We start from the raw sequence: 27,450 nt of genomic DNA on the forward strand, positions 1-27,450 counted from the left end.
TTTAGTATTTCTAGTCTAAGGATTTTTTTTGGTAGTTAATATGGAATGTATTATTTTGTTGAAAAGGTTTCCGGGAAGGGAGAGCTTTGTTTTACCTAATTTAAAAATTCTAGTTTATCACAATATTTTTTATACAAGACACTATAGATACATCTTGTAGCTTATAATCTAAAAATAAGATCTCATCAAAATACTGTAGCTATTCTATTGTGGGCATCAATAAACAATGTATTTACTGTATATGGCTCCAAACATGATAAACCTTATACAAAGAGCATCTTTCTTTATTGATAGGAACAGTTTCCTGTGTAAAGGAAATTACATGGAAAAATATGAGCCTTGTGTTTGTCTGAAAAGTAACTCAGCTTGACAGTTCTGAGAAAATACCAAGACAATTATCACAAATCATCAGCAGCATGTTATATACAGATTGAAAGAGAATCACAGGAATAAAAAGAAAACAGTAGTAATATACCCGCAAATCCTGCCATTTAAGAAAACAAACAAACGAACAAAAGAAATATACAGTGTTAACTGGGTAGCGCGGTACAAGGCTGGCTCTGGAGTTGCCTATCAAGGCTTGGGTCTCTTATGACTATTTTTCCTGCACTCTGATGAAGTTAAATCAGTCACAGCTCAGACAATGTGCGCCTCTTAATCCAAGTGATGAATCAATGATTTAACAGTGAAAACTTATTCTTTTTTTGACTGAAAACAATGCTCGTTTCAAGCCGCAAATAAATGTGTGGTAAATGTAATAATAATAGTTAGTACCTATATAGAACCAGAAGCTGAAAAACCTTTAGTCACATTGATTAGAAACTTGCTCTAGGTAGCAGTCCCATCTTTTGGGATGGTTTTGATAGACGTATTTGCAGAGCAAGGTTAAGCTCAACATAAATATGACAGATTCTGGCTTACACAGCTGTTTACAACTAACTACTAACGAAGCCGTGTATCCCTTACAAGCTCCTTGTGATACAGGTAAGTATTATTATCCACATTTGCTAAATGGAGAAATAGAGGTAGAGAGGGTATGGGCCAAATATCAGAATTGGTCACTAATTTGGGGCATCTTAGTTTGTGGGTACCCAACACCAAAGTCTTGATTTTTCAGAAGTGCTGAGCACTATCAGCTCCCAGTGACTTCCCTTAGGATTGCAGTATTCAGTATCTCTGAAAAATGGATCCGGTTTGGGGCATCCAGAAAGATAAGCCACCCCAGGACACAATTGAAAATTTAGTACTAAGTGACACCCGACGTTACAGGAGGAGTCAGTGTGAGCCAGGAGAAGAGAACAGGAAATCTTAAGCCCCCAGCACTGTGGTTCAATCTAAACCTGGAAGGACAGTTAAAATTTTGTTTGTATCTTTGTAGACTAAAATACACGCTGTGAATCAAAGCAGCCGATGTTTACAATGATTTTGGCTTAGAGGCTATACCTCTTCTCTTTGTGGATGAATATGCTTGCCCTGAAAGCCCCTGTCGCGCGGTGGGTCTGAAGGCTCGTTCATGTGTTCACTTACTAAAATGTTTTCCATCATTCTGTGATTTGTGAGGGAAAATCGACTCAATTTTGAGTTGGGTGCATGGCCTGCTAATGTCTGAAATGCAGATGCTTCCTGGATAACTAATAGTCACATGTGCTATAAACAATGAACAGCAGCATCTTTGTGAGGATCATTTAATAGTCTGGGCATGAACATCCTTGTGCATGTTGTGCAGGGGATCAGGATGAAAAAGCAGTTTCCTAAAGTCAAGTTTAGTGCATTAATCAAACACATCCGATATTTATGTATTTCCAATACAGAATCAAAAGAAAATATTCTCATGAAGGTTTTTATTAAATATTGAACTGCATCAATTCTGTCAGCTCACGCATCCTGCCTATGCTTCTCTCCAGCCGATCTGCTCTGGTCACGTAGCAAAGGTGTCGAATGATTTATAGAGTTAGTAGAAACTGATCTTGCTCTGGGGGCTTCTTCACCCAGGTGCCCAGACCTGCTTTCTGAAATGCTTTAAACAGCTGCTGCTTGACAGCCTGGTACGTTTGAGGCACCAGCTTTGCTTCACTGTACACTGATGGCATGTCTCCATGGCTTGGGACTCGTGTGCTCAGCTGCAGAACAAAAATCAGGGAAGGGGAAAAATAATAATAATAATAAAAAAAAAAAATCCGACCGACGAGCCAAAAGAAACAGGAGGCTTCAGTAGCTGTATAATCTTCCTGTCTACATTTCATAAGCAACAGATAAACTGTCTTTGGGCTTTGTGTGTTTGCTTTTGGTTTAGAACAACAAAACACTGAAGGGATAACTACATGCAACACTGTTTCTCTCTCACAAATTGCGGAGCAAATGGACGTAAAAAAAAATCTAAGCAGCTTTAACCCTCTTGAAGTGGGCACAGCCAGCAGCAAAAAGAAACCTGCAAATCGCCAGGTATTGTGCAAAGAAAAAAAAAAAATCTGTTTTTCAGTTACAGAGCTTTCTGGAGGGAAAAAATAGCCTTTCTGAGAAGCCTAAAAGAGGAGGATGTGCTTGGGGTTAGTAAAGGAAGCTGAGCAGTTCAGAGCTTTAGCCAGTCAAGCTAATGCTGAGAGACAATAGGAGGAGAATCCCCCCTTCCTTTAAATCTGTTCTAATAAGAAATGCTGTGAAACATGCATAGGAAGGGGCAGTAATGAAGCTTCGGGGATTTGTGCCAGCACGTATAGCGGAGAGGCTGTCTTGTTGAAGGGGAGCATGGCTGGTGCTATACAACCGAATGTTCTGAACTGAAACCTGGAGCGCCTGCCAGAAACTGTCTTAAGAGACAAAGACACATGTCTGCAGTCCAATAATCACCCCGAGCACACACACCAGAAGAAAGCACCTTTTGTTTTACAGAAGGACTAAATCAATGACCTTCTCTGACCTGCCAAAGTCTTAACACAGTCGAGCCAAAAGTGAGTCTTTGACATTATATGAAAGAAATCAGAGTCTGGAAAATGCCTTAGAGCAGACAGACAGGTGAAAGTCCAATGCTTACAAACTGGTGAAGTGACATCCTATCGGAAAAACCCCTCGGAGCATAACCCTGGTGAGTAAACAACCCTGTTTTCCTTCTGTCTGATATGTAAAGACATTGAGAGACAGAGCTTCCTGGAGGGAGGCTGAAATGCCGGCTGCGGCGAGCAGAACCCACTTGTGCGGAAGCCTCTGGGCTCGTGGACTCACTTTAGTCAGGGGGCAGTGGGGTGACTGATATGCACCAGCCACGTGGAGGGTGGTGGAAGAGATGTGGCAGGTGTATGTTGGTCACAACCAGGAGTGAGGACACAATATGGTGTCAAATAGGGGCTCCCCTTGCTAGTCATAGGATCCAGAATCCCATCTGTTGACTTAAGGCAGGGGCCCTTTCCAGAACCCTTGGTAATTCAGTCCCCAAATCGTTCCCACTGCAAATATCAATATTATTTTGTCCCCAACAGCCACCTTGCTTAGTAACAGGCTGATTTAGTCCAAACTGTTCAGCCTCACTTTCTCTGGTGTGAACACGGTGCAGTTCAGGTCTCTTGTATTCATTGCTATAGTCACTATATATATCATTATATATATATATATATAAAATTCACTGCTATAGTCCCTATATATATAATTGTATACTAAGAAGTATTTTTCCCAACTATTTGAGTTAGTCTAATAAAAGATATCAGATTTACCCAAAGAACCTTGTCTTGCCTATGTCCTTAGACCAACACGGCTACAACCTACACCCTTGCTATAGTCCCTGCGCTGGTCTGGGCTTCTCTGCCAGGTCCCAGCTGCCCCTGCTCTAGTCCTCACAGTAACCTCTTAGCTGCACCTTCCAGCAATGCTGCTCTCTGCTCCCTCTCTAGTGGCCACAGAAATGTTCAGTCAAATGTTCCCTCACCATGCAGGACGGGAAAGGCACTGAGCAGTCGCACTGTGCTGCCCTGCTCTGCCACCAGTCTAGGGCCTCCTTGCCCGTGGGCTCTTGCAGATTCTCACGTGCAGCATCAAGCAGGCTCACTGGAACCACACACTTGGGCTGCTCTTTGGACCTGCTTCCCAGCCTCACATTGGCACTCAGCTGACAGTATCCCTGTAGCAGCAGCTGCTCTCCCTGCACTATTTCTGCCCCAGTTGTCTCTTCTCACCCCAGGAAGCTGTAGCAGAATTTCATGCCCAACTCCTGTTTACTGATGTCCCTGTGAAGCAGGGCAACAGGGTCAGGGCCATGTTTCACAGAGCTTCTGCTGTCTTGTGGAGTGGGAATTCACACCTACGCAGCAGGGCTTCACACCTCCATGCGGTGTGACTTACTCATGTTTATTTAGCAATTGGTGAGCAGGGGAGGGTGAATGCAAACAAGGTGTATTGGACTAACCAAAAAGAAGTAATTGGAGGAGATGTTGCTAGAAGAAAAGGATATGAGAACAAAATGATTGAAGGTAAGTGCACAGTTCCCCCCACTCCTCTGCTACATTGCCTCCAATCACTTGGGCTACCCGTGGCTGGCTGAGGTGCCAGCAGAAGGCCAAGTCGAAGTGAGGAATGCTGCTAAGCCTTCTCACATGATGCCAAATTGGTACAAATTAAATTAAAGTACTTTACTTATTTCCCTGTCTTCTGTTCTGCACAGAATTGCAGTATTACAGAGCTATCCACCAGGAGGCAAGGAGGTTGAAGGTATGTAAAAGATGCCTGGCTGTCACTGTCCCTTGTTTCCTTTCCTGGAATTCTCAGCTTTTTGGATCCACCTCCTTTTTTCCTCTTTATAATGCCTCAGTGATATTAGAGAAGAAAAGCCAGAATGATGCCAAGAAGAGGGACAAGTTAGAATAATAGGAAAGTAGGGCTGGAAGGAACAAGTCACCTAGTTCACCCCCCCTGCTCAAGGCAGGGCCATCTCTGATTAAGCCATCCCAGCCAATTGTTTGTTTAACCTGCTCTGAAAAATGTACAGGGCTGGAGATTCAAACCCTTCCAGGTAATCTGTTCCAGTGCTTAATCAACCACTTGTTTGCCTGGCAATCTTACAGTGATTGTGCTGCTTCCCAAGACCAAAAGGAATCCTAGAGTTCACCTTTCATGGGCGAGGGAGTGTCTGAGAGAATCGTTCAAGGGGCTGCTTGCTCACAGCTCTGTTGTCAAGAGCCACATGTTCAAAATCAGACCCAAAAATCACAAATCTTGATAATTTATTTTTTAAAAAGGCCTTTCTCCTGATACTGGAGCCTGTATAGAGAAACTATTCTCAATTTGTCTGTAGCCATTTCAAGTTCATTGTATTCACACCTGAAGCTCTGCCTGCCTGCCTGCTGGCTATGCCAAAGATGACTTCACACACTCTCTCCTAACTCCTGGGAGTTCCTATTTTTCTTCCAAGCTCTTTTTCTATACTCCCCCATAGTCTCTTGTCCTGAAATTTGTCCTCAAATTCATTGGCTCTCCCTTTCCCTTCTTTCTCTTACATCTTCTTCATGTATCTGTGTACATCTCTCAGTTTCCATTTTATATCCTCTGATCAGCTCCTGTCCCATCACTGTCTCCTGGTTGGAGAAAAATAGCGACAGCCATCTTTACTGAGGCCAGACTGGTTTCAGTCCATTTCAGGCAATGGGAGATGCTGATTAGGTTTCCTGGGGGTCAACCAGATTATAGAAGCATAGTAGCCATTTTAACTGAGGCTAGCCTATCACAATAATCCCATTACATATAAGTCCTACTAAGTTTAATGGAAGTGAAGAGTGCTCAGCACCTTGCGAGATCAGTTACTTACCTTGCAAGAAGCTGAGAAACCATTATAGGTATTTACATCTATTACATTACAATCAAAACCAGAAACCAGTTTTCATATACTGGCGCTTGGGGCAGAATTCTCTTTCACCTAGTGGACAACTGGTTCTGAGTTACCCAATTTAAGTAAAGGGGTGATTCTGTTACCATCCTTGGGCACATAAATGCCCCAATCATAGGAACAGGGAGACATCCAAGTATCTTCAGAGGGCAATCCTATTCCTATAATGGGTGTGCCCAGAGGGGGATTAATAGAATTATTCCTACACTTTAATCAGGTAGCTCAGAGTTGGTCACAAGTTGTACTTTAATCATCAGCTAAGTGCAACGGAGTTCTGCCATCAGAATGGAGCACAGAAAACCACATACCTACTTGACATGCCCTTAGTAACCAATCTGGAATATAGTGCCCTGGTTTTTATTGACTACTGTGAAAATGGTTCTGCTTTCAAGAATGATCAGGGTAGGCACTCCGCTTTGGTCTGGATTGCTTTAGTAAAGCTTGGGAGATTGTATTGGCTAAGTCCTTCTGTGCTCCAATTTGGGCCACATAATGCCAACTCAGATGCGTATGGCTCAGGAGGATTTCTCCTAGGTTTCAGCCAATACTGATGAGGAGCTAAGGGACTCCTTTGGAGGCTGTCAACATTAGACTTACCATACTTACTCAAATATAAGATGAGTTTCTTCCCCTTCTCTTACATTGGTATACTAATTAAATAGTGTTAGGGACCTACCAATACATGGCAGAAGTGGGGTGCATGGCATCTCCTTTAATCTTTCATGTTTCCCTATATGCCCCCCCGCCCTGCCATTGATTGGCAGAGGGGTCCCACTGCTCCCTGCTGATCAGCAAGGAAGTAAAAACCATGGTTTTAAACATGGCATGGTTTTTGCCTCCCTGCCAGTCAGCAACAAGTACTGGAGCCACTGGGACCCCTCAGTCAATCAGCGGCAGGAGGTAAAATGGTACCACAGTTTTCACCTCCCCATCGATCAGAAGTGATCTGCAAGCATGGCCACTCCACCAATCAGCGGAGGGGTGCATGAGGGAACATGAAAGATTAAAGGAGATGCCATGCACCCCACTTTTACCATGTAATTCGTAGGTCCCCAAATATAGTCTATTATTAAACTCCTGCCAAAAGCAGCATGTGCTCAGTAACCATGTGCTTCATGGAAACCAACCATGAAGTTGATTAAATGCAGCCCACACTGGGCATAACTATAAAACACATAGCCCATATTGGACAAACAAACTAATGAGAACCTTTTTTATTTTGTGTGGCCCTTAAAAAAAACAGGCAGATGTTCCCTTTGTAGGGAACTGGAATTAGGCCTGGAGGCACTACAATATCAGACTGGCACCAGGAGGGCCAGAGCCAGCCCTGGCACGTTTGCAAAAAAAAGCTGAAATGATGATGGGAACCTACCACAAGGATAAGTTAATATAAGAAATCTGAATATGGTATATGGTAGTGCCCACTGCACTCAGCCCCCTCAGCACCGATTCCTTTCCAAGTCATAGTTAGCCACTACGTAGAATATATTTCAACTTCCTCTTCACTCCCCCAGCTGAGCTTTGCCTTTTTCCCCCCCTCATTTCTAATGATTCCTGTTTCTTCACCAGCCTCACATGTCTGGCAAACGTCACCAAATGGGACCCCAAAGGTTTACCCAGAATCCCTCTATTGCCCCCTCCCTCAGCCTGTCATGTATGATTAGTGTGTCCCTGCCCCCCATGAGATGGATCCAGACCGGGGCTGTGCCTCATCTGCATACAAATTCTGGAGGATCCCAGGACTCCTAACAAGAACACCTGGTTCCAGTTGTGAACGTGGGGCTAATTAATACATTGGTCCTTTGTGGGGGATATCTGGAGTACACACACTTACTGAGCAGTGCTAGGGTGTGGGGTCACCATGGCTTGAAATGCTATTGTCTCCTGGGACCCAGCCCAATGGACTTTATGATATATCATGACACTTTTGGCTCCGGACTAATATCATGCAGGGTTTGTGCTATATATAAGTAGGAACAAAAGTGCTGCTTAAAAGTGTTTATGGAGTATCTGTGCTAAAAATTGCAGCAGTTTCCAAAAAGGTAAAATGCATCAATTCTGGATGAAATAAGTCTGTGAATACCCATAGTAATTTGCCTACATATAAATTACTATAGGCAAGTTTATTTCAAAGTCATTGTTTTCAGATTTGCCCACCTTTATATGTGCTCAGGGAGATCATGGTCTGACAATAAAGGGGAGAGGAGAGGCTGCAGGGGGAAGAAGTTGATGGGCGCAGAGGTCAAGGGGGCCACCTGATCCCTTCCCCCCTATTTATTTTTCCTAATGTAGCAGTGGGAAGGGGACAAATTCAAGGCAAACCTCCAATAATTAGATTCTGTACCTGGAAAATTGTAACAATTTATAATTTTCCATATATAGAATCAAACTATAGTAAAATTTCAGTGACTGGCACCTTACAAGCTGGCATGCTCTATTAACCGGCATGCCGGCTTGTAAGGTAAAAGCGAAACTGGAAGTGCACACTGTGGCACTTCCGGTTTTGCCAAGCCCCCATAGCCTGGTGCAAAGCAGCCTGTGCTGACAAGCCCCCACAACTTGGAGCCTGCGAGGCCTGTGGGAGGGTCGGCGATGTGGCAGGAGGGGCAGCGACACCCCAGACACGGCAGGAGAAGTGGCGGTCCAAACAGGCAAAGACGCCTGTTTGGGCCTCTCAATTAACCGGCATATTTTGTTATCCGGCACCCGCCATTCCCCATGGGTGTCAGATAACAAAGCTTTTGCTGTACTGGGGGGGTTGTCTTATATTCAGGGATGCCTTATATTTGAGTAAATATGGGAAACTGTTCAAGAAGTTTGCCTCTATGGAGTGCCCTGATGTAGAATCAAATTCACAGTCTCTGTCTTGCCAGCTTGCTCCCAAAAGCAGCAAGAGATTTTAATTCTTCCTCTTAGTGGGGCCAAAATCCTAATACCAGGCTAGAAATATGGCTGAAAAACTCTCAGTAGCGATGCCTTTGCCTGCAAGACAAAGTTAGTGTGTAAGGCCTACCTTTCCATAAAGCTTTGACCACCGAGCATAAAACATGCGTTTGCAGAGCCGTGAGGAACTCCCACAGTTCCTTTTTCCTGTTGTGGCATTAATAACCTCGAGGTCCGTGTTACCCACTATCCAGTTCACACTGAAGCTGGGAGATTTTCCTGGCTGTCGCACCTCAGCATTACTCACTCCTGTCAAGGCAGAAACAGAAGGCAGTTGAGCATTTATATTAATGGTCCCAGACTTTCCAAGTTAGATAACATGCAATGGGTCTTTGTTTGCTAAGGCATGCAATATCTTTGTGCAGATTCACACCTATTGTGCACCACACAAAGTATTGTTATTTTAACCAGTTTAATGTTGCCTCTTTGGACACCTTAGAGTGGCAACACCAGATATGCCTTTGGATTCTTTAGGACTAGACTGGGGAAGGCAATTATATTGTAATGTACATTATTGACAGCAGTGTTGGAGTGGCTGACAAACCTTTTCAGAGTGAGGATTTTCTCTAACAGGCTTCAGTGCAAAACCAAATTTTGAGAAGTACTAAGTAGTTGTCCTGATAAACAAGAGTGACTCAGGGCAAGCCGCCTCCTCCTTCTGTCTCCCCCTTGGATATATCTTAGGTGTATTTTGTTCTCAGTGGATACCTTAAGTTAAGCACTTGTCTAGAAAGTAGTCCTCCTTTCCAGGACAACCCATGTCCCCACTCCCTACCTCTTTCCCATTCCCAGTGAACAACTACAAGTTTCCTTTCAACATCCTGGGAATGGGTGAGACCCTGTTCCCCCGAGCGCCTCCCAGAGTAACAAGGAATAATGGCCACAAGTTGATTGAGAGTAGGTTCAGGCTAGACATCAGGAGGCACTACTTCACACTCAGGGCGGTCAGGATCTGCAACCAGCTTCCAAGAGAAGTGGTGCTGGCTCCTACCTTAAGGGTCTTTAAAAGGAGGCTTGATAACTACCTAGATGGGGTCATGTGAGCATAACTTAGTGGGGGGTCATATGAAGCCAGTATTCATTCCTGCCCAGAGCAGGGGATCGGACTTGATGATCTGCTCAGGTCCCCTCCGACCCTACATCTATGAATCTATGAATCCCTAGAGCATCCCCTTCTTAATAACTGCTGATGCAATGTTTTTGGGGAGGGTTTTGCTTTGATTTTGTTTTACTGGAGATCTTTGTGACCAAGCAACACAAAAGGCATCCAAATGGCTTAGCTCCCTCCTTGTGATAACTGCTACATCTTGTTTTCTTGTATCTGGAGAGAGGAGAGTCAGAAGGGTGCTGGGTGTATTTTACAGAACAGTATGAACAGCATGAAGTGAGCTTTGGATCATGATGTTCATTCATGACTTTTAGGTACCAGTTTTCAGACCTGACAGTGATCCTGGAGAAGGGATGGTAGTTTGAAGAAACTGAATATTTAGAAAACACATGGTCTTGGTGGTATGACTGGATTTGGTCATTCTCTCTTTTTTTTTCAGATACAGATAACACCAAACCCACAAACCTGGATGGAGAAGCTTGTTTGACTGGGAACTGGGGACTGATCTACTAGGCAGGATTTGCCTTAATCACAGGCATAGACTGGAGTCCTGGAATGACTCTGTTTCCACATTGTAGCTTAGATTATTAGCTTGGCATAACATATGAATGTCAAGTGAGAACTGAGGTGTAAACAATCATGCATTGTTTTTATACCATTTTGAAAACTTCATTTATTATTCTTTGAAAAATTAAAGCAATTAATGATATTTTGAACTCCTATCTTACCACTCTTCATCCATTGCTTCCAGAGTGCTTTACAAAGAAGTAAAGGTACCTCTATCCAATTTGTTTTTGTAGATGAGAGACTGAGAAGCATGGAGATGAAAGCTAATATTTTCCAAAACTGTTCTTCATTTTGGGTTCTTGGCTTGAGACATGTAAAACCTGATTTTTAGCATCCCAAGAACTCCCACTGGCTTTAGCTGAAATAATGGATAGCCAATACTTCTGAAAAATCAGACTCAAGGTTTTTTGAGTTGAGCATTATTCACTCCTATCAAGGGAGAAACAGAGAGAAGTTTCATAGAATCATAGAGAAGTAGGGACCTTGAGAGGTCATCTGGACCATCCCCTGCCTAAGGCAGGATCATCCCTATCCAAACCATCCTATACAAATCCATCATCTAACCTCTTAGCAAAAAAGTGCAGTCAACCTTGACACAACACTATAACCTGCCACAGGTAAAGTAGGGGGACCACAGTGGCAAATGTCCTGCTGCTGTAAAGTTTGTTCTAGAGATCCCAGGAAGAGGGCCATACCCCCTGCTACAGAAGAAGGCAAAAACCCACACAGTCCATACCAATCTGACCAAGGGATACAATTCCTAAATTTGCTATGGTCTATGTTTTTTGCCCTGAAAAGTGGAGATCTCCTGATCAGTGCCCAGTTTTGAAAATGCAGGCCCCATGGGAGAGTGGGGAACACAACTCACAATGGTATCCTATCTACAGGACCACACTGCTAGCACAATACTATTGTTGGACTCCTCTTGTGTGAAAAGGCTTTGAGCACCTGTGCCACTGGGAGCAAGGCCAGCTCTGCCACTTAGGCAGCTCACTGCCTACCACCTGTGTGCTTCTCTGCAGGATATGAATGAATGTCATAGAGAGCCGTTCACTCTCTACTCCAAATATTGTCCTACATTGTCTGCTCTACAGACAAAGACACTACAATAAAGGGCTATTGAACATGCAGAGGGAAGGAAATGAGGCGTTAGAGAAAGAAATAGTGCAGCAAAAATGTTCTCACAAGACACAGATATTTGGTTTTGTGGTTACGTGGCATAAGCAGCTTTAGAGAAATGGATGGGGTGATGCAGAGGATCACAAAGCATAGAGGAGTTACAAAGCTGCAGGTTACAAAGTGTAGAGGAGTTAAGACAGAGTTACAGTCAAGTCATGATCACACACTAAAGTTGTAATAATGACATTCATGTCACATTAATACCAATTTCAGGTTTTTTCCCTGAGATGACTGATCAGTCTGCATCTAAAAATCCAGTTCACCAAGGCAACAGACTATACACTTCCTTTTGCTGAAATCCTGAGCGTCAGATAACTTCCCAATGCTATTCAAATACTTTTACACAGAACAAGATGCGAATAGATCAGAAACTGCTATTTGACACTTATTCACCAGTCCCTGTCAAGTTATCATCAAAAAGCTTAACAGACTGAGTGCCAACAATGTAACAGCAAATGCTCAGACAGTTCCTGTCTGGCAAAAAGCTACAGGTCACAGAATCAACAACGATGCACCAAACCAGTGGCCAAAGGAAGCCAAACATTTGAATCAGAGGCACAGGGGCTTTGCATGTGTGCATGACAATTAATCCCTTAAACCAAATAAATTACATCTCAATGCCAGACAACCCATGGCCATACCAAGCTGTCACAGGAACACACACAAGCGAAAACCAAAACAATACATTGAAGCTCTTTGATGTCTAGATCATGACACGGCACAAGCAAAAAGAAAAGATAGGGGGAAAATCCATGACACCGATGGATAGCACACTAACCCAATGGCTGCATGAAGGCAAGAACAGATTTCAATGAGTGTTTGTCAATCGTATGGGTGAAATTTAGATCTCAGCATCTGGATGTAGACATCACTTCATCACCTGGCCTGCCAGGTAACACTGAATAATAGGTGACAGTCAGATAAGTGACAGCACCCAATAGAGGTGAAACCTAGATCCTGATAGTATTATAGCACTCTGTATCCACTGAATAATTTGTTGCATACATGCAATGCCATGCAGTGATCAAAGGACACATATCCTGCAGTGTTATTTAGCTAATACATGGCAATATTTCAATGCCAATAATTCTTTTAATTCAGTAATTATCATCCCAACTCCTCCTATAGTGTTAGAGTATGGGCTGGCATGTAACTGCCATCCCAGGAGTCCTCCTCCAGAGGAATTCTAATTCAGAGAATGGCAATTCCTTCCTTTCTCCTCATTTGCTCTTAGGTGTAGTAATTTCCTATGGGCTTCTTACCGAGTGTTGAGAAGACCTCTCTGCACCAGCCAAGACTCTGGGCATTCCCTTCTATTCCTCCCAGCTTATCTGCCTGTTGGGTCAGAGGAACACCAAGCGTGGGGTTTCTATTCTCAACCCATCGCCTGGTCCAAAATCCAAGGGTGGGGAACATAATGGATTCTTACTACCTCTCATTCTTCTGCGTGAGCTTGGTTGTCAGGCACAGGCTGCTTCTTTGATGGTAGATTTTAGCAAAGGACTTTTGCAGACCCAGGGAATCTGCTTCAGCATATCACCTTTATGATTGGAAAGAACCTGGGTCTACCTGTGCTGAATTAAAGCTGGGGCAACTACACTGGAGCCCTGGGAGCAGTAGAAATGTGTGTGAGTCCTCGCGTTTCCATCTTCATTTATTTTATGGATATACATTGTTGCCAAACTCTAGCGTTCCACAGACCATGATTCAAGAACTCCTAAGTCTTGAGTTTCTTTCAAAATACAATCAATTTTGGTTTTTTATATTTGCCTTCTGATTGCTGATCATTCAGGTTACACTCAAGTCATGTTTGCAAGCTTACCTCCACAATGGTGAGGCCTAGAAAGTACTTTTAAAAAACAAACTGAGGTTCTCATGTAATCATCAGAATCCAAATTGTGCAAAGGAAAACTTCAAATATCATGGGAATCCTGATAAAATCACAATGGTTGGCCACACTGGCTCTGTTTCCTGATGATTACATCTTGGAGCTTTTTAAAAATGATTTTTAATGTTATTCTTTTGAAAGATTACAATTCTGATATTATTCAAATAAAATGACAAGAATTCAAGATATATTTTCCCCCTCTCCACTGCACAAAGCACCCTTTTGGGGAAAAGATCAATAGGACACTGTAGGAATGGAAATTAAAAAAGAAAAAATTTCAGAGCTCAAGCTTGATTGTTCTGGGATACAAAGTGGAAAATAAAATTGGGAAGAGAATCTTTTATAATAGATTCAATCTTAAAAGAAAAGCAAACAAGCTGACAATAGGCCTAATGATATTCTCAGGGGGCAAATCCGCAGCTGCTCCAGTGAACTCAATGGGTTTATATTAATTTGGAACTGGAGTAAGTGAGAGGAAAATCTGAGTATTGGTCATACAGGGAGAGCAAGTATCTTGGTTTCTTCATTAGGTTCTTCACTGCCATCTTCATTTAAATGATCTACTTGATTATACAGATGAGATAACAAAAAAGATTTGGCATATGTATAATTCAAAGACACCTGTGCTTATAAATCCCTAATTCGTTTGTTCTCTAATTGGAGTCCTAAAGGTAGAAGCTGTCTGATTTGAGGTTGCCAGGGTTTGGGTTTCAGTGCATTCTGTGTTACTTTTTCTAGGCACCTGTTTTGTTAGCCATTTATTGCCACTCAGTATACTGGGGAGAGGTAGTTAGCTGCACACTGTCATTGAAACCTTTTGTTGAACTAAGTCTGTGCTGCGCAGGTATGAAGCACATAACACAAACCACAGCAACTAACCTTCATCAGGACTGTCACTGGTTCTGCAGTATTTCTGAGATCTGGCTGCCTAGGAGTCACGAGGCTGTATCAAACAATGTTTTTATGAACCAAAGCAATATAGATCAAATCATCTAGATAGACAGGTTCCACCTGCTACTGCTCCTAGTCTAAAGGAAATTCACATACAGCAGAGACAGAGAGGTTTTTCTAAACAAAGACAACTCTCAGAGAAGGGAGAAATCAAGTATAATGCACAGGAAACATAAGGTTTTTCAAAGGACATTTGTCCTTATTTGATGCAGTACTAACTTCCTAGAGAAATCTGATAATGCTTTACAGGAATAAATATATACTAGGGTGGAAAGGATTATAGGCAACAGCTAGTGCCCTGTCTTAGTGCATTTATACTAGGTAGTCAGTCCACCCCAGCTATAGCTGTGCTCTGATTCTTTTCCTTATTATCAGCTTATTATTTCTTATTACTTTGCAATTTATGGGGTTCTTTGAATACATCTAATTTCCACTGACTTTAATAAGAAATGGGCATTATTCTCATCTCACAAGGCTAAAATAATGGACTTATGACAATGAAATAAATGGTGTATATGATATCAGAATTAAGAGCGTTATATTTATAATAGGTCATATTCTTGCAGATGCTCATCACAAGGCATATGAACTATTTCAGCAAAACTGCCATTGGACTGATGGGGGCTCAGGCCAAGACCAAGGTTGAGCTTCCTTCAATATGACACAATATATTGGCACTCTGCATGGAAGTCATTGATAAACAGGATTGATATATTTGGTGATGTAAGGTCAAATAAAATATGCACAAAGATTCCTGGCATATTCACTTTTTTACACTCTTGTATCTCTGACTCACTAGACTGAAGATTTATATGACAAATGTTTCAGAAAAGGATGAGTAATTCCATCTGACCCTACAACACACATGTGAACTGTATTGACTGGATGTGCTCACACTGAACTGAAGCAGAGAATTTCCCCTGTAGCTAAACTATCACGTCCTCTGTTTTAGCAAAACTAAATTTGGCAAAAAGGCACATGAAGAAAATAACACCTCAGCAAGAAGAATATGAAATAGATAAAGGATAAAAGTTTCAATAACACCTAAGTGAATTGGGACCTTAATCGCTCCTCTGAAGTCAATGATACATAGCCATCCTGGGCACTAGCCTGTATTCTACAGGCATCATCTTGGTAGTTCAGGGCATCTTTACATGTGCTCCAAGAGCCGCTCTAATTAAAGCACTTTGCAGCGTCTTATGTATTCAGCATCCCGCACTTCAAATGGTGGCAGGGGCGCTTTAACTAAAACTCGTTCAATGAGCTTTAGTTACAGCACCCCTGCTGCCTTTTTGAAACATGGGGATACATGAGATGTGGAGGCTGCTGGAGCACACTAATTAGTATCGTCTAGGAGACTTGATTAAGCGAATCTTCTCTGATGCACTGTAATTGCAGAGCATCAAAGCAACATCCCTGCATGTCTACAGGCACCCTCAGTGCCTTTTTAAACAACTGCAGTTGCCCAATATTCTGGGCACAAAATAAGGACCTGATTCTGTGAATTACTGAAGTCCCTCAATGCTCATTTACTTCAAATGGACATGGTGACCTCAGCCTGGGGGAAAATATTTCTGAGCAACTAGGGGCTAGGTTAGAGGGAACTGAGTGAGGCCCGGGGAGCTTCTGAGTCTGGGAGGGGATGGTTTGGATTTGCAGAATTGAGTGCTGGGGAATGGGACTGGGTGAACTGGTGGAGTGGGTGTGAGAGACAGTAAGGGAGGTGGTAGAGCAGGAAGTACATTGGGATAGAGAGAAAACTGGGCACAGAAGCAGAAACACTATCTCATTTCGCCCTGCCTGGGGGCACAGTGGAACAGTTTTCACTCTTAAAGAGGACAGAGGTGAAAGCAGGAAAGTTACTTTTTGATTCCTACTTGTCCAAAATGATATGTGCCACCAAAATACTTTCCTACAGCACCTTTACACTGTCCTATCCTATTCATGTTGAAATTATGATCAGCCTGAAGAAGAGACAATATGAGCTGGTTGAGAAAAGAGGATGGGGATGAGAGGGACATAACAACAGCCAGTCCTACTGCTTATTGTAGGCACCAGCCACCAGTGTACAGTGTTCACCTCAGGGCTTTACTTCTCTCTTTGAAGCCTCAGAGACCGGATACTAGGATAAGTGGGCCATGTGTGTGATCCACTACCACAGTTTCTATGCTTCTTCACATATTTCATTTCTGATGGTCCATAGCAGCTACTTTTGGGGCACTGCCTGGGTACAAACAAGACACCTACTTCCCGCATGAGGAGAGTGGGGAATAAAATACAAAGAAAGAACACAATCACCATATCATTTCAACCTATCTTGGGTCAGTATCATACCTTCCTGAAGGGCCTAAAATCTACTAACTTTCTTTCCACAATTTTCCTAGTGGAGAAGTTCATATCAGATTTTTCTTTTTTAAGGCTGTCTTCTTTATACTACAAGTAGACATTTTTCCTGACTAGTGGATAGCCTGTATCATTTTTTTGGTAACATATATATGTTTTAACTTCTCGTTTTCTTCCCTTCCCCTGCCCCTGAAAAGAAACAAAATTTTTCACTTTAGAAAAATAATTATATCTGCATCCAGGATGCTCTTGGAAGGAGTTATGGTTTAGTAGTCAGAATGTGGGAGTATGACTACTGACAACTACTGCCCGGGGCAAGTTATTCTGGCCCAATTCCTCAAATCTATTCATATTAGGTACCTAGAGACTTTTGAGGATTTCAGCTTTAATCTCTCTGAGGCTCCATGTGCTTGACTGGAATCTTTTTCTTTCCTTTGCTACAGGCATCAGGGTTTTTTTATTTTCCCTTCCTCAGAAGGACTGGGTGTTGGCCAGAGCGAACGCTGGGGATTTTGACTGGGGTATGGCAGAGACATAAAAAAACCTTCTGGGACTTAAAAATCTTAGAAATTCATGGCTTAGAGGTCCTTTCTCCACTCAGGAAAGACTGATCACTACATTTGGGATCAGGAAGGAATTTTACCGCATGTTCAGACTGGCATGGACTATGGAGGTTTTTGCCTTGTTCTGTAATGTGGGGCATGCTCCTATTCCTTGGATCTCTTGCATATATTTTAACAAACTACTTCCTGTCCTTGCAATGGCAGGACACTGGCAGTGCCTTCATCCCTCTGCTTTACCGGTAACAAGGTGTTCTGGCTGCTTTTGGGTACTGTGCCTGGTAGTTCTGGATAAAGGTCGCTTCTGTATTTCTATGAATTGGTTAGACCAGGGATTGATGATTTTTTGCCCATGAAGGCCAGAGCTTGCAACCTGGTTGTCACTGCAGGCCATAAGCCTTCTCCCCACAGTGTGGCCAGCTACTTGCACTCATCCTTGTTGCAGATGCCTGGCTCTTCTGCAGCAAGGAAGGCACAGATGCAAGGAAGCCACAGGGTCCACAGTGGAGGAGAACGCTGTGGAGGGGATGGATGGCACAATACAGCTCTGTGCCACCAGTTCTCCCATGCTGGATCAGACCTTTTTGTGCTGCTTCAAGCTCTTTGTGGGATGGATTCAGCCCATTTGCTGTAGATTGCCAACCCTGGGTTAGGAAACACTTGAGTTGGATAGTTAGGGATGATCCTGCCTTAACTAGGGGGCTGCACTAGATGACCCCCAGAGGTCCCTTCCAGGCCTACTTTTCTATGACTCTGTGTAAGCTTGTGCCACTTATTCCTCATGACCATCATTCTCTAAGAATTTACTGCCAGGCCTTCCAAGGTACTGGCAGCATCCATGGCTCAAACAAGAACTGAGGGTCCTCTGCATCCTGCTGGGGTCTCATTTTATGCCCAGTGAAGTCAGCCAAGACTTTGCCATTGCTTTCAATGAGTGTAGGACAAGGCCTTTAATGCATAAGTTCCAGTAACCTACCTAGTCAACAGGAAGGACAGCAGCCCAGCTAAGCATCATGAGTACCAACCATCAGGCCTTTTCATTAGACATTACTGGGAGTAAATGGTTTGCCTTGGGGCCATCTCAAATTAGCTATACTCTTCTTATTCCAGTATTGTAGGGTGCAGTGTATTGTTACTATTACTACAAAAAAGAGTTTAGATGCAGGGAAGCATACAGTTTAGGTGCAGGGAAGAACACTGGTGTGTAGAATTAATAAGAAGTCAACTTTCCTGTTGGTGCCTGGTACAATTAGTGATGGGAAAGGTGATCATTTGTCTTTCAAGCAGGTGTTTGCTTACCACTGAGGAGCAGGTGATTACGCCGGTATGAAGCTGGCAGCTGACCAATGCTTTCTATTCTATGGCTCATTACCCTGGAAAGGTGACCAGTGTGATAAAGGCTTCCCACAATAATGCTGTGCAAGTACGTGGGCTCGATGAAGTAACTGAGGAGAGCACCTTGCAATCCAAGAATGTTCCATCTGAAAAAGAAATTCAGTGGTGATAAAACATACGGGCGCAGAAAAAGCTGTGCAAGAGACTGTGAGGAAAAAATGGAAAGCAATGGGTGAAGATGTTTGTTCCCATATTTGCTACTTTGATTCCAGAGACAAACATGTAGATCTTCTCACTGGTTAAGGCCCTTTACACTGCCTTGAACAGAGAGCTGAGGATTTCTCCACTGGGGGAGAAATTTTGTCCGGTATAGTGTTCCTACCACTCTGGCAGTGGGATGTACCATGGCATCTTGGAATAGAAAGGGACAGAAAGATGTGGCTATTTATTTTCTGCCAACCCTGGAACTAGTGAGGCCACAAAGTGAGCTAGAACTATTCCCCTTTCCCTAACTCACTCACAAACTCACTTCACGGGACCCCATGCTGCATTCCTCCAGTATTATGCTGGTGCATCCTTATTGCTTTTAGTGGTGGCAGGACAGTATAGGGCTGGATTAGTATAGGGATCCAAGATTTTACCAATCTTGCCAAATACTGAAAACAATAAGCCTGATTCTTCTCTCATACTGATATAAAATTGGTGTAGCTCCATGGATCTACTTCTGACTTGCATCCCTGGAGTGGCCTTTTGGATTGACAAATACTTCCCATTGGGTGTGTCTACACATCACCCTATGGTGACATTGTTACTGCGCCATGCTATAGTACTTCCTTTTAGAAGTACTAAAGCACAGTATGGTAACCACCTGTACTGTGCTGTGTGAATGGCTCACAGTTAGTTTTAGCTGCTACTTCTCTGTAGTGGTGCACTAAAACCAGGGAGCATGCTGCTATAGCGAAATAACTGCCAGTCCCATGTAGACTCACGTGATCACTACATCACTGTAGCACATTGTAAAGTGATGTAGCGCATTGCTATGGCGATGTAGGGTGATGTGTAGACATGTCCATATTTAAGACTTTTTAGAGGGTCTAAATAAAAATACCTGTAGTTTTATTTGCAATGGTCTTGCACCTGAGATAAAAGCATTCATTGTTCCCTATCTGGTATTTGTTTTTCTCTTTAACAAGCTTCAGTCACCCAATCACAGAGCTGATACAATGTCTTAGTTGGCCAATCACATACCATATAATTGTCAGGAGCAATTTGCCAACAGTACCCAGGCTCATGTATGTGTTTGCACAAGTTGTCAGGCAATTAAGAAAAATACATTAATAGAAATCAGAGCCTGTTCCTGAACAGAAAAAAAAGATATATTTGTGAAGTAATGTATTCACAATGAATAATTTGATCAGCTCTATTCCCTTTAACCTGATGAATATGTCTTGTCCTGTTGCTGTCTGAGTGATACAGTACAATGATGGGGAAAAACCTTAAGGCCTCACAGCCATTAATGATTCTGAACTTATAACTGATGTTGGATTAGTTGCCAGAAATGCTCTGCATTTTAATATACGACAATTCTTTACATAAAGCCAGTTACCAATAAGATAGAATCCAACTTCTAAATTCTCTGGAGAATACAGAATTGGATACCAAGCAGAATGAAGAAAAAGTGGGGCGGGAGAGAGGTTCTGAGACAGTTATCTTCCCTTACAAGAACCTTACCTAGTCAGCTACTAGCGTAACAAGTGATGTTCCCCTCTCTGCTTAACTAACACCGATAGGTTATCTGAGACCTAACTGGTACTTAAAATACAGTTCAAATATTTTCCCTTCGTTCTAGGCAGTCCTGAGCTACAGAGTCCAAATTAACAACTGTTTAGAAAGCATACCTTCGTAGAGTACATTTTGGCTCATAATAGCTGAAATACTGGCAACATTTGGAGATCTACAGCTGAGTGGAAAAAAAAAGGTTAGAGGTGTCTGCTATTTAAAGCAATATCCAGTGGCTGCCATGCTAAATAATGTGTTTAAAGCACAATCTCCATCAGCAGCAAGCATTATGTAGCTAATTTCTTACATCATTGTTCTTTTCATTAATTAACATTTCTCCACCGTTAGTGCAATTATTGCAGTGCCTCTGTGCTGTATGTCTCTTTTCATGATTAATAAGGAGTCATTATATTTCCCTTTCCTGAAGCAGTCAATTAACATGGAATACTTTCCATTAATTACTGAATGTTTAAAACCAGCATGCCGTACCTGGAGAGCAATCTGCTCAAGGAACCTGTGACACCAATTGCTTTAAAAAGTTCTCTTTAAATTTTATTCCAAAAACACAAGCAATTTAGCTGGCTATATTAATTTGCCTCAGAAGCAGGGCTGTGAATGAGAAACATCTTTTAATCTCATGCAAGAAAAGGCAGCCATCTGGCTGCTGAGGATTTCAGAGTGAGACTCTCCCTGTCTCCCTCTGTAAATGCAGGTCATTAAAGTAATGTGTTCATCTACATAAAACTCAAATGGAATATAAAAGGTAATATTTATATACAAACAATTTAGTCCCACAATTTAAACAGTCATTGGTTTTATGAAACATTTACTTTAGTCTATCAGATTTGCATAACTTCATTTAGGAAAAAAAAAAAAGTGTGGTCATTCCTGCAAATAATCTCACTTTCAAAGGAAGGAGATATCTGCCTCTTTGAATAAATATCTTATCGCAATGCAAAATTAATAATGCAAGCTTAGGAAATGGAAGAGAGTTCAGCTAACAGCGCTCTGCTCAGGACTGGCTTTGAGGAGTAAAAACATTTGACAGCAAGTCTTCCTTCCAGATGGAAACGCTTGCAAGATCTTTGTGTTGGTCTCAATATTTGACATTTCCTTTAAAAAAATCTGTATATTTGATTGAAAAAGGCTGAGAAAAACAGCTAAAAAAAAAAACAACATATGTTCAGCAGGATTGAAATATCACCAATATGTGCATCATCAGAGATCATCTGAGTCTTATTTTTAAGAAAACAGGGACTGAGTTCAGACAAAGTATGGGAGAATACTGATTACAGTTTAAATTTAATGTTTCATAAACAAACTGTATAATCTTTAAGGAGATTTATATGCCAATTCCTATCTTGTGTGAAGAAGGACTAAGCCTATGAAGTCAGTGGAATTACATTAGTAAAGGCTATGTTATGAGGTTGATCAGATTAGGCCCTACATATTCAAAACATGTATAAACACTAGCTGGATCTTATTTTGAGGAAGATAAACATCATTATTCATGCTGAAAGACTGAGGTACAGATTCAGTATGGTTTGCTTGGCATCACAAAGTTATTTGGAGGCAGGGGCTGGGATTAGAAATGACAGTTTCCAGTCTGAACCTCATTGCCTAACTCATTTCTTCAGGAGCACTTCATAGAGTGGGAGAAGCACTTGTGGATCACCTTGTCTTCCAGGGTTTGGGAAGTAAATATATAGAAAAAGGGAGGAAAGGAACAAAAAAAAAAATAATGAAGAGAAATGCAGAGCAGAATGTATGCCTAAAAATTAAGACAATATAAGGTTACTATCCAAGAACCAAGGTCCCTGCTGAATATCATCTCCACACTGCGCAAGAGAGGAAAGGGGAACTAGAAAATGGACCCAGTCACCAAACAGGCAAGTTTAAAGGTGAAGATAGCTCTTGACTGTTTCCTAATCCTCACTCCCTCTAAGGATTATTAAGGTGTGTGTGTGCTAGTTCACAGGACAGACTTAAAAAGGCTTATTAGCATAACTTTGTGGCCCCTTTCAACTTCTGCTAAGCAGGAGTCTTTCTGCTGACTTTGCTGAGGCCTGCATTAAATTCTTGCTGTTCTGAAATGTCTAGGTAGCCACTTGCTTATGCTTGGAAATAAGTAATTCCAAGCATAATTCTTTGCTTGGTAATTCTTTGCTTTCATATCCTCATTATAATGGTAGCCTTTGCCAGCAAACAAATAGAAAGAGAGGAAAGTATTTCCTTTTCAAAACAGTTGGGAAGGGAGACTGGCTTACAATGGGATCCTACTAGAAAAGGAGCTTTTCACTTTTGGATTACAAGTTGAAATCAATACCTTGGATAATACTGAGCAGATCCCCTCCTGAGAGGTGGTCAGTGACCTAAATTGCTGCCCTATTTCCAATTCCATGTCCCACAGATTGCAATCATCTGTGCCCTGGCCAGTGGTCTCAGCCCAGATGCTAAAGGTGGGAAAATCTGGGAGTGAGCTATATTTTCAAGCCTGGCCTCAATTTACAAAGCAAATTTAAGTCTATTCTTATTCAGCAAAGGACAGTTACATACCAGGTAAAGGTCAAGTCCCTTTGAAGTCAATAGTGGGCTAAAGTGAAGTGCTTCCCTGAATAGGGTTGGACCTGTGAACTGGAGTTTCAGGGTTCCCATCTCTGTCCTTGACTCTGCCCTTCAGACCTGTAGGCATGTTTGTGGGAAGATGGCCCTGCTGTATCATGGCTATGGATAGGAAAAGCTCTCATTCCTGAGGACTGCCTGTTCACACCTTTTTCTCAGCACCAGAGTCAAATGACAGATATTTGAGAGAAGTCTTTTCTTTGTATCCTTTTGCTCCCTACTCTGGCCAACACATATTTATAATACACACACCTGTAATAACCAGTTCATCTCTCTGAAAATTAAACACCTATGTTTTATTTATAGGTGGATTGTGGGGAGTGATACTTATCTGAGCAGCAGTAAAAATATCAATAGCTGCATTCTTTTTTGAAGGAGCTATTTCTCTGCTGTCTAATTTAGGTGCACAAAAGTAGCAGTGTTCCCATCTGTAACAAAGTGCTGGCTTCAAATGTAGCTTTTCAAAATAAAATTATTATTCAAAGGAAATGCAGTGTTACATTTTGGGCCCTCGATTTATCAAAGTGACTTTTCTCGCTAAAAGAAATATACTGGATCATTTCAAATGTTTCTAATTGTGCAAGTTTTAAAAGGCTGTTTTCAAGGGCACACATCTCTCAAATAACTTATACTTGGTCTGCTTCTTAATAACCCTTCCAATAAAGAGAATATCAACCTACTGCTCATTTGGTCATAGATCTTCTTTTTAAAACTTCTTCAGGAGGATCAATAAAACTGAATGTCCCTCTGTGCTTGAATCTGGGAGTTTTTTGTGCTTAGGACTGAGTGGAAAAATACCTTTGCTTTTGTGCAAACAGCTGATATTACAGCAATGTTTACAGAGACAAAATCCCATGTCCAGTTTTCAATATAGATAATCCTTAAATAAATATATTTTTTGCCTGTTTGTCAATCACTGAAATGCCAAAGATGAATTGGAAGGCAACTTAAAACAGGCAGTTTTTCTTTAATTAGATGACATATTTTCCTTGCTCAGGACATACTGTAGTGACATAGTGACTTTGAGTGCAATTGTAAGCCCACTTTACGTATGGGCTCATATCAAGTCATCCACTAACAGAGAGATTCTCAGAAATACTCTTAGGAAATATAGTTATATCAAAATTCTCTTTGACCTCATGATATAACTGACAGCTGGGGGATGTGAATTGGCTGTGGCACCTTCCTAGGGTATGTGCTGCTGCATGTGTGAGGCTGACACTGGGACGGTAGGTGTAGCTCCACATCCAGAATGTTTCAGGATATATAAAGATACATAACATCTCCCCTCCCAAAGGAACCCAGCATGCTTCAGAAACACTATAACCACAGGGTTGTCAATGACAGAGCTAGATTACTAGGCAGATAACTAGCATGTCCAACATACCAGGCCAAGTATGAACACTCCTTCTTCCCTTTTTCATTCACTGATTGCCTCCCCTATCCCAACTGTTTGGTTTCATCTTCCTCTAGGATACTCTGTTCTGTAGGCCCAACATTTATTCCCTCTGCACTCCTCCCTTGAGTGCCCTTTCCCCTTCTTCTTGCACCTAATGGTTCCTTGCAACACCTTCCAAACATGGAACTATTATCACTTCAGTTTGTTGTTTTACCTGCCTATGTTGCTTAAAGTGAATCCGCAGAATGGAGCAATGTGATGAAGAGGAGAAGCTGCAGGTGGCCATGGGTAGCTATGAAAAGAGAAGTGTTAACTCTGTTATATGGACAGGGGCAGATCCATCCCCCAACCACAAGTATCACTGTTGGGAGATAACCTGGTTATAACCCAGCTGACTCGCAATGGGTTCCAAAGCCGCTCCTGCCCCGTTCCAGCCAGGCTGTTCAGGGAGCCTGGCTTGGTTGGAGCCAGCAGTGCTAGAAGTAGTGGGCTGGCAGGTTTCCCCTCCCTGCTTGGTCCCTCTGTGTGTTCCTCATCTGCCAGGGAGCAAGCACAAGGAAGGGGAATGCAACCACCACCACTGCTACGACTGGCTGAACCTGAGTCCCGGCACAGCTGCTCCCTGCAGCCCTGGCTGGAGCAGGGCAGGAGTGGCTGAGACAGCTGCAGTGGTGGGTGGGTGACTCCTCTGTGCCCAGAGGCATAAGTAGAGAGAAGGAGGGGAGATACTGCAGAGCATAGAGGAGAAGGAAGCAGGTGCCAAGATGGGTTGGGGGTGGGATTCTTACTTGATTCAGGTACTTAAAATTAAGCCCCCAGCTGCTGCTACTGTGTTGTGTTCTGCTTGGTGGTGGGGAGAGCGGGTGGGACATAGGGGATTCAGCCACCCTTGCTGTGCCAATCAGTGTTCCTAAACCCCCTTTCTAAAAGTCCTGGATCCACCTATGTATACTGAAGAACTTGTTACTTCTCAGGTTTACTCTGTTCAGCTGGAGGAGGGGCAGAATAGCAAGGGGACCGCTCTGAACTGCGGAAAACATACCAACTTGTCCTGAAATGGATTGATACTGATAGGATTGATACCCTACCAAAAAATTATAGGCGAGATTGTCCTTTGAAAGCACTGGTTTGAAGAGGGGATTTGCTCCATGGTAGTCTCTGAGTGACTATGTAATAAGCCTAAACCCAGCTGCAGAAGATCCTGCCACTGGCCCCAGCTAGAAGCAACCAGGGCATAGACTGACCTGACTGATTAGACTAGACCAAGTCATCCCCTGCCTTTATAAACCCAGAGCAAACTGCAGCAAACTGGGCAACAAATTGCCTTGCTGTGCCCTTAGCTTGCTTGAAATGCTTCACCAAATCCTGATTTTTGTCTTCTGAGCTTGATTTCAGGTTTGACCAGCTTTGGGCCTTGGCTACTGACTCTAGCTCCACACTTCTGACTCCTGGTTCCAATTCTTGACTTGGTTCCTGTCCTCATGTGCTCTTGTCACACAGATGGCACACTGCCCATGCCTCTGTGTCTGAATGAGTGTGCAAGGGTGGAGTTGCACCTTTGTGTGCTCGTTGGGGCCCTAAATTTAGGTTACAGTTATAAGGAACATGCTAGTGAAAAGCAAACTGCCAAATCCTTAGCTGGTAGTAATGGTTGCAGCTTCACTGAAGTCAATATATACTTATCTCCTATGCCCTGTGACCCTGTGTCGCACTATGGCTTGATCCCAGTCTTAGGTTTCATGGCTCTGTGGAGCTACTCTTATTTATCTGATAGGGTTGTAGATTATAAATCAGGGTGTTGGCATGGACACACATGCTCTAATTGATTTTTACTATCTAATAATTTGTACGATTGCTAAAGAAAGAATATGCTTGTCTTCCGTCCCTCAAAAACCCCAAACTAAATGCTAAAATAGTATGAGAAAAGCAAGCTATTTTCCAAAGACATTTACAGGAGCTGCGTATTTAACACCCACTGAAAGGCAGTGGGAAGAGAGTGCCTAACTCCCTGGTTAGTGCCTAATACTGCTTGTGAATCTGGAAGTTTTTTTGTTAATCTTTTCGTGGAGGAAGACTTGTCCTTGGCATTATCAACATTTTAATACCTGGTTTTCTTAGTGTGTCATTTGCTTACCTCACCACAAATTCTATGACCAAACTGTCCTGTCATGCTTTCACATCCTATAAATTGTTATTCATGGTGGTCTCTACTCAGCAGAATACCTGCTGTGTTCCTATTTATATGACTATTTAGCTATTATCGGTTTGGAAACTGGAACTAGCGTATTATATTTTGATCTGTGTTTTAACAGGAGGTAGTTTATATATATTTTCTGGAATATACTTTGCAGTGAAACTGAATTTGAAGTCTCAGTCATACAGAAAGGGGTTAAGAGGGAGAACTACAAGCTGACTCCATCATGTGCACAAATTGTCTCTAATTGAATATCTGGCTGTGTTAATTGATTTTCATTTACATTAATATGCAGCTTTAGAAGTAGCTTATTTTAAAAGTTACATTGCCAGGCCTGGTTTTCTACTAACAATAGCTCTGTTCAATAGGCTAACCTAAAATAGAGCTAAAACATTCGCTTGCAGATTTGTATTTGATATGGGATATTTAAATCCAGCTCAATGTACCCAAATCACACTTAAAGTTCTATTTTGGGTCCCTATTGCTATATCCTTACACAGGTCTTTAAACCCATGCTTTCCTTACAATATTATGAATACATCCTTCAGTAGATATTCACTCCTATTAACTAGCTATAGACCAAAAAAAGCCCTTGAATCTTAGCCATGGGACAAGAATAGACTCTGTTTGACAAGGCTGTAACATGAAGTTTGAAGGCCCTCTGTTGTTACTAATGCCATTTTATAGATGAGGTATAATTTACATGTTATAAATCT

At 42.2% G+C, this 27,450-nt stretch overlaps 1 protein-coding gene across 1 annotated transcript in view; it reads right to left on the reverse strand.

Annotated features, from left to right (window-relative positions):
* Positions 1-956: 956 nt before the first annotated feature.
* The window catches only part of ADARB2 (adenosine deaminase, RNA specific B2 (inactive)), a 478,856-nt gene continuing 452,362 nt past the window's right edge, over positions 957-27,450 (reverse strand). The window contains exons 8-10 of the mRNA XM_025205749.1: positions 18,705-18,886; positions 8,880-9,058; positions 957-2,120 (exon numbers count right to left, since the gene is read on the reverse strand). Of these exons, the coding sequence (XP_025061534.1) occupies positions 1,944-2,120; positions 8,880-9,058; positions 18,705-18,886 (538 nt within the window). The 3' untranslated portion in view covers positions 957-1,943. The remainder of the gene's footprint in view (positions 2,121-8,879; positions 9,059-18,704; positions 18,887-27,450) is intronic.

The sequence above is a fragment of the Alligator sinensis genome, unplaced genomic scaffold (assembly GCF_000455745.1).
Source record: "Alligator sinensis unplaced genomic scaffold, ASM45574v1 scaffold370_1, whole genome shotgun sequence".
NCBI lineage: Eukaryota > Metazoa > Chordata > Crocodylia > Alligatoridae > Alligator > Alligator sinensis.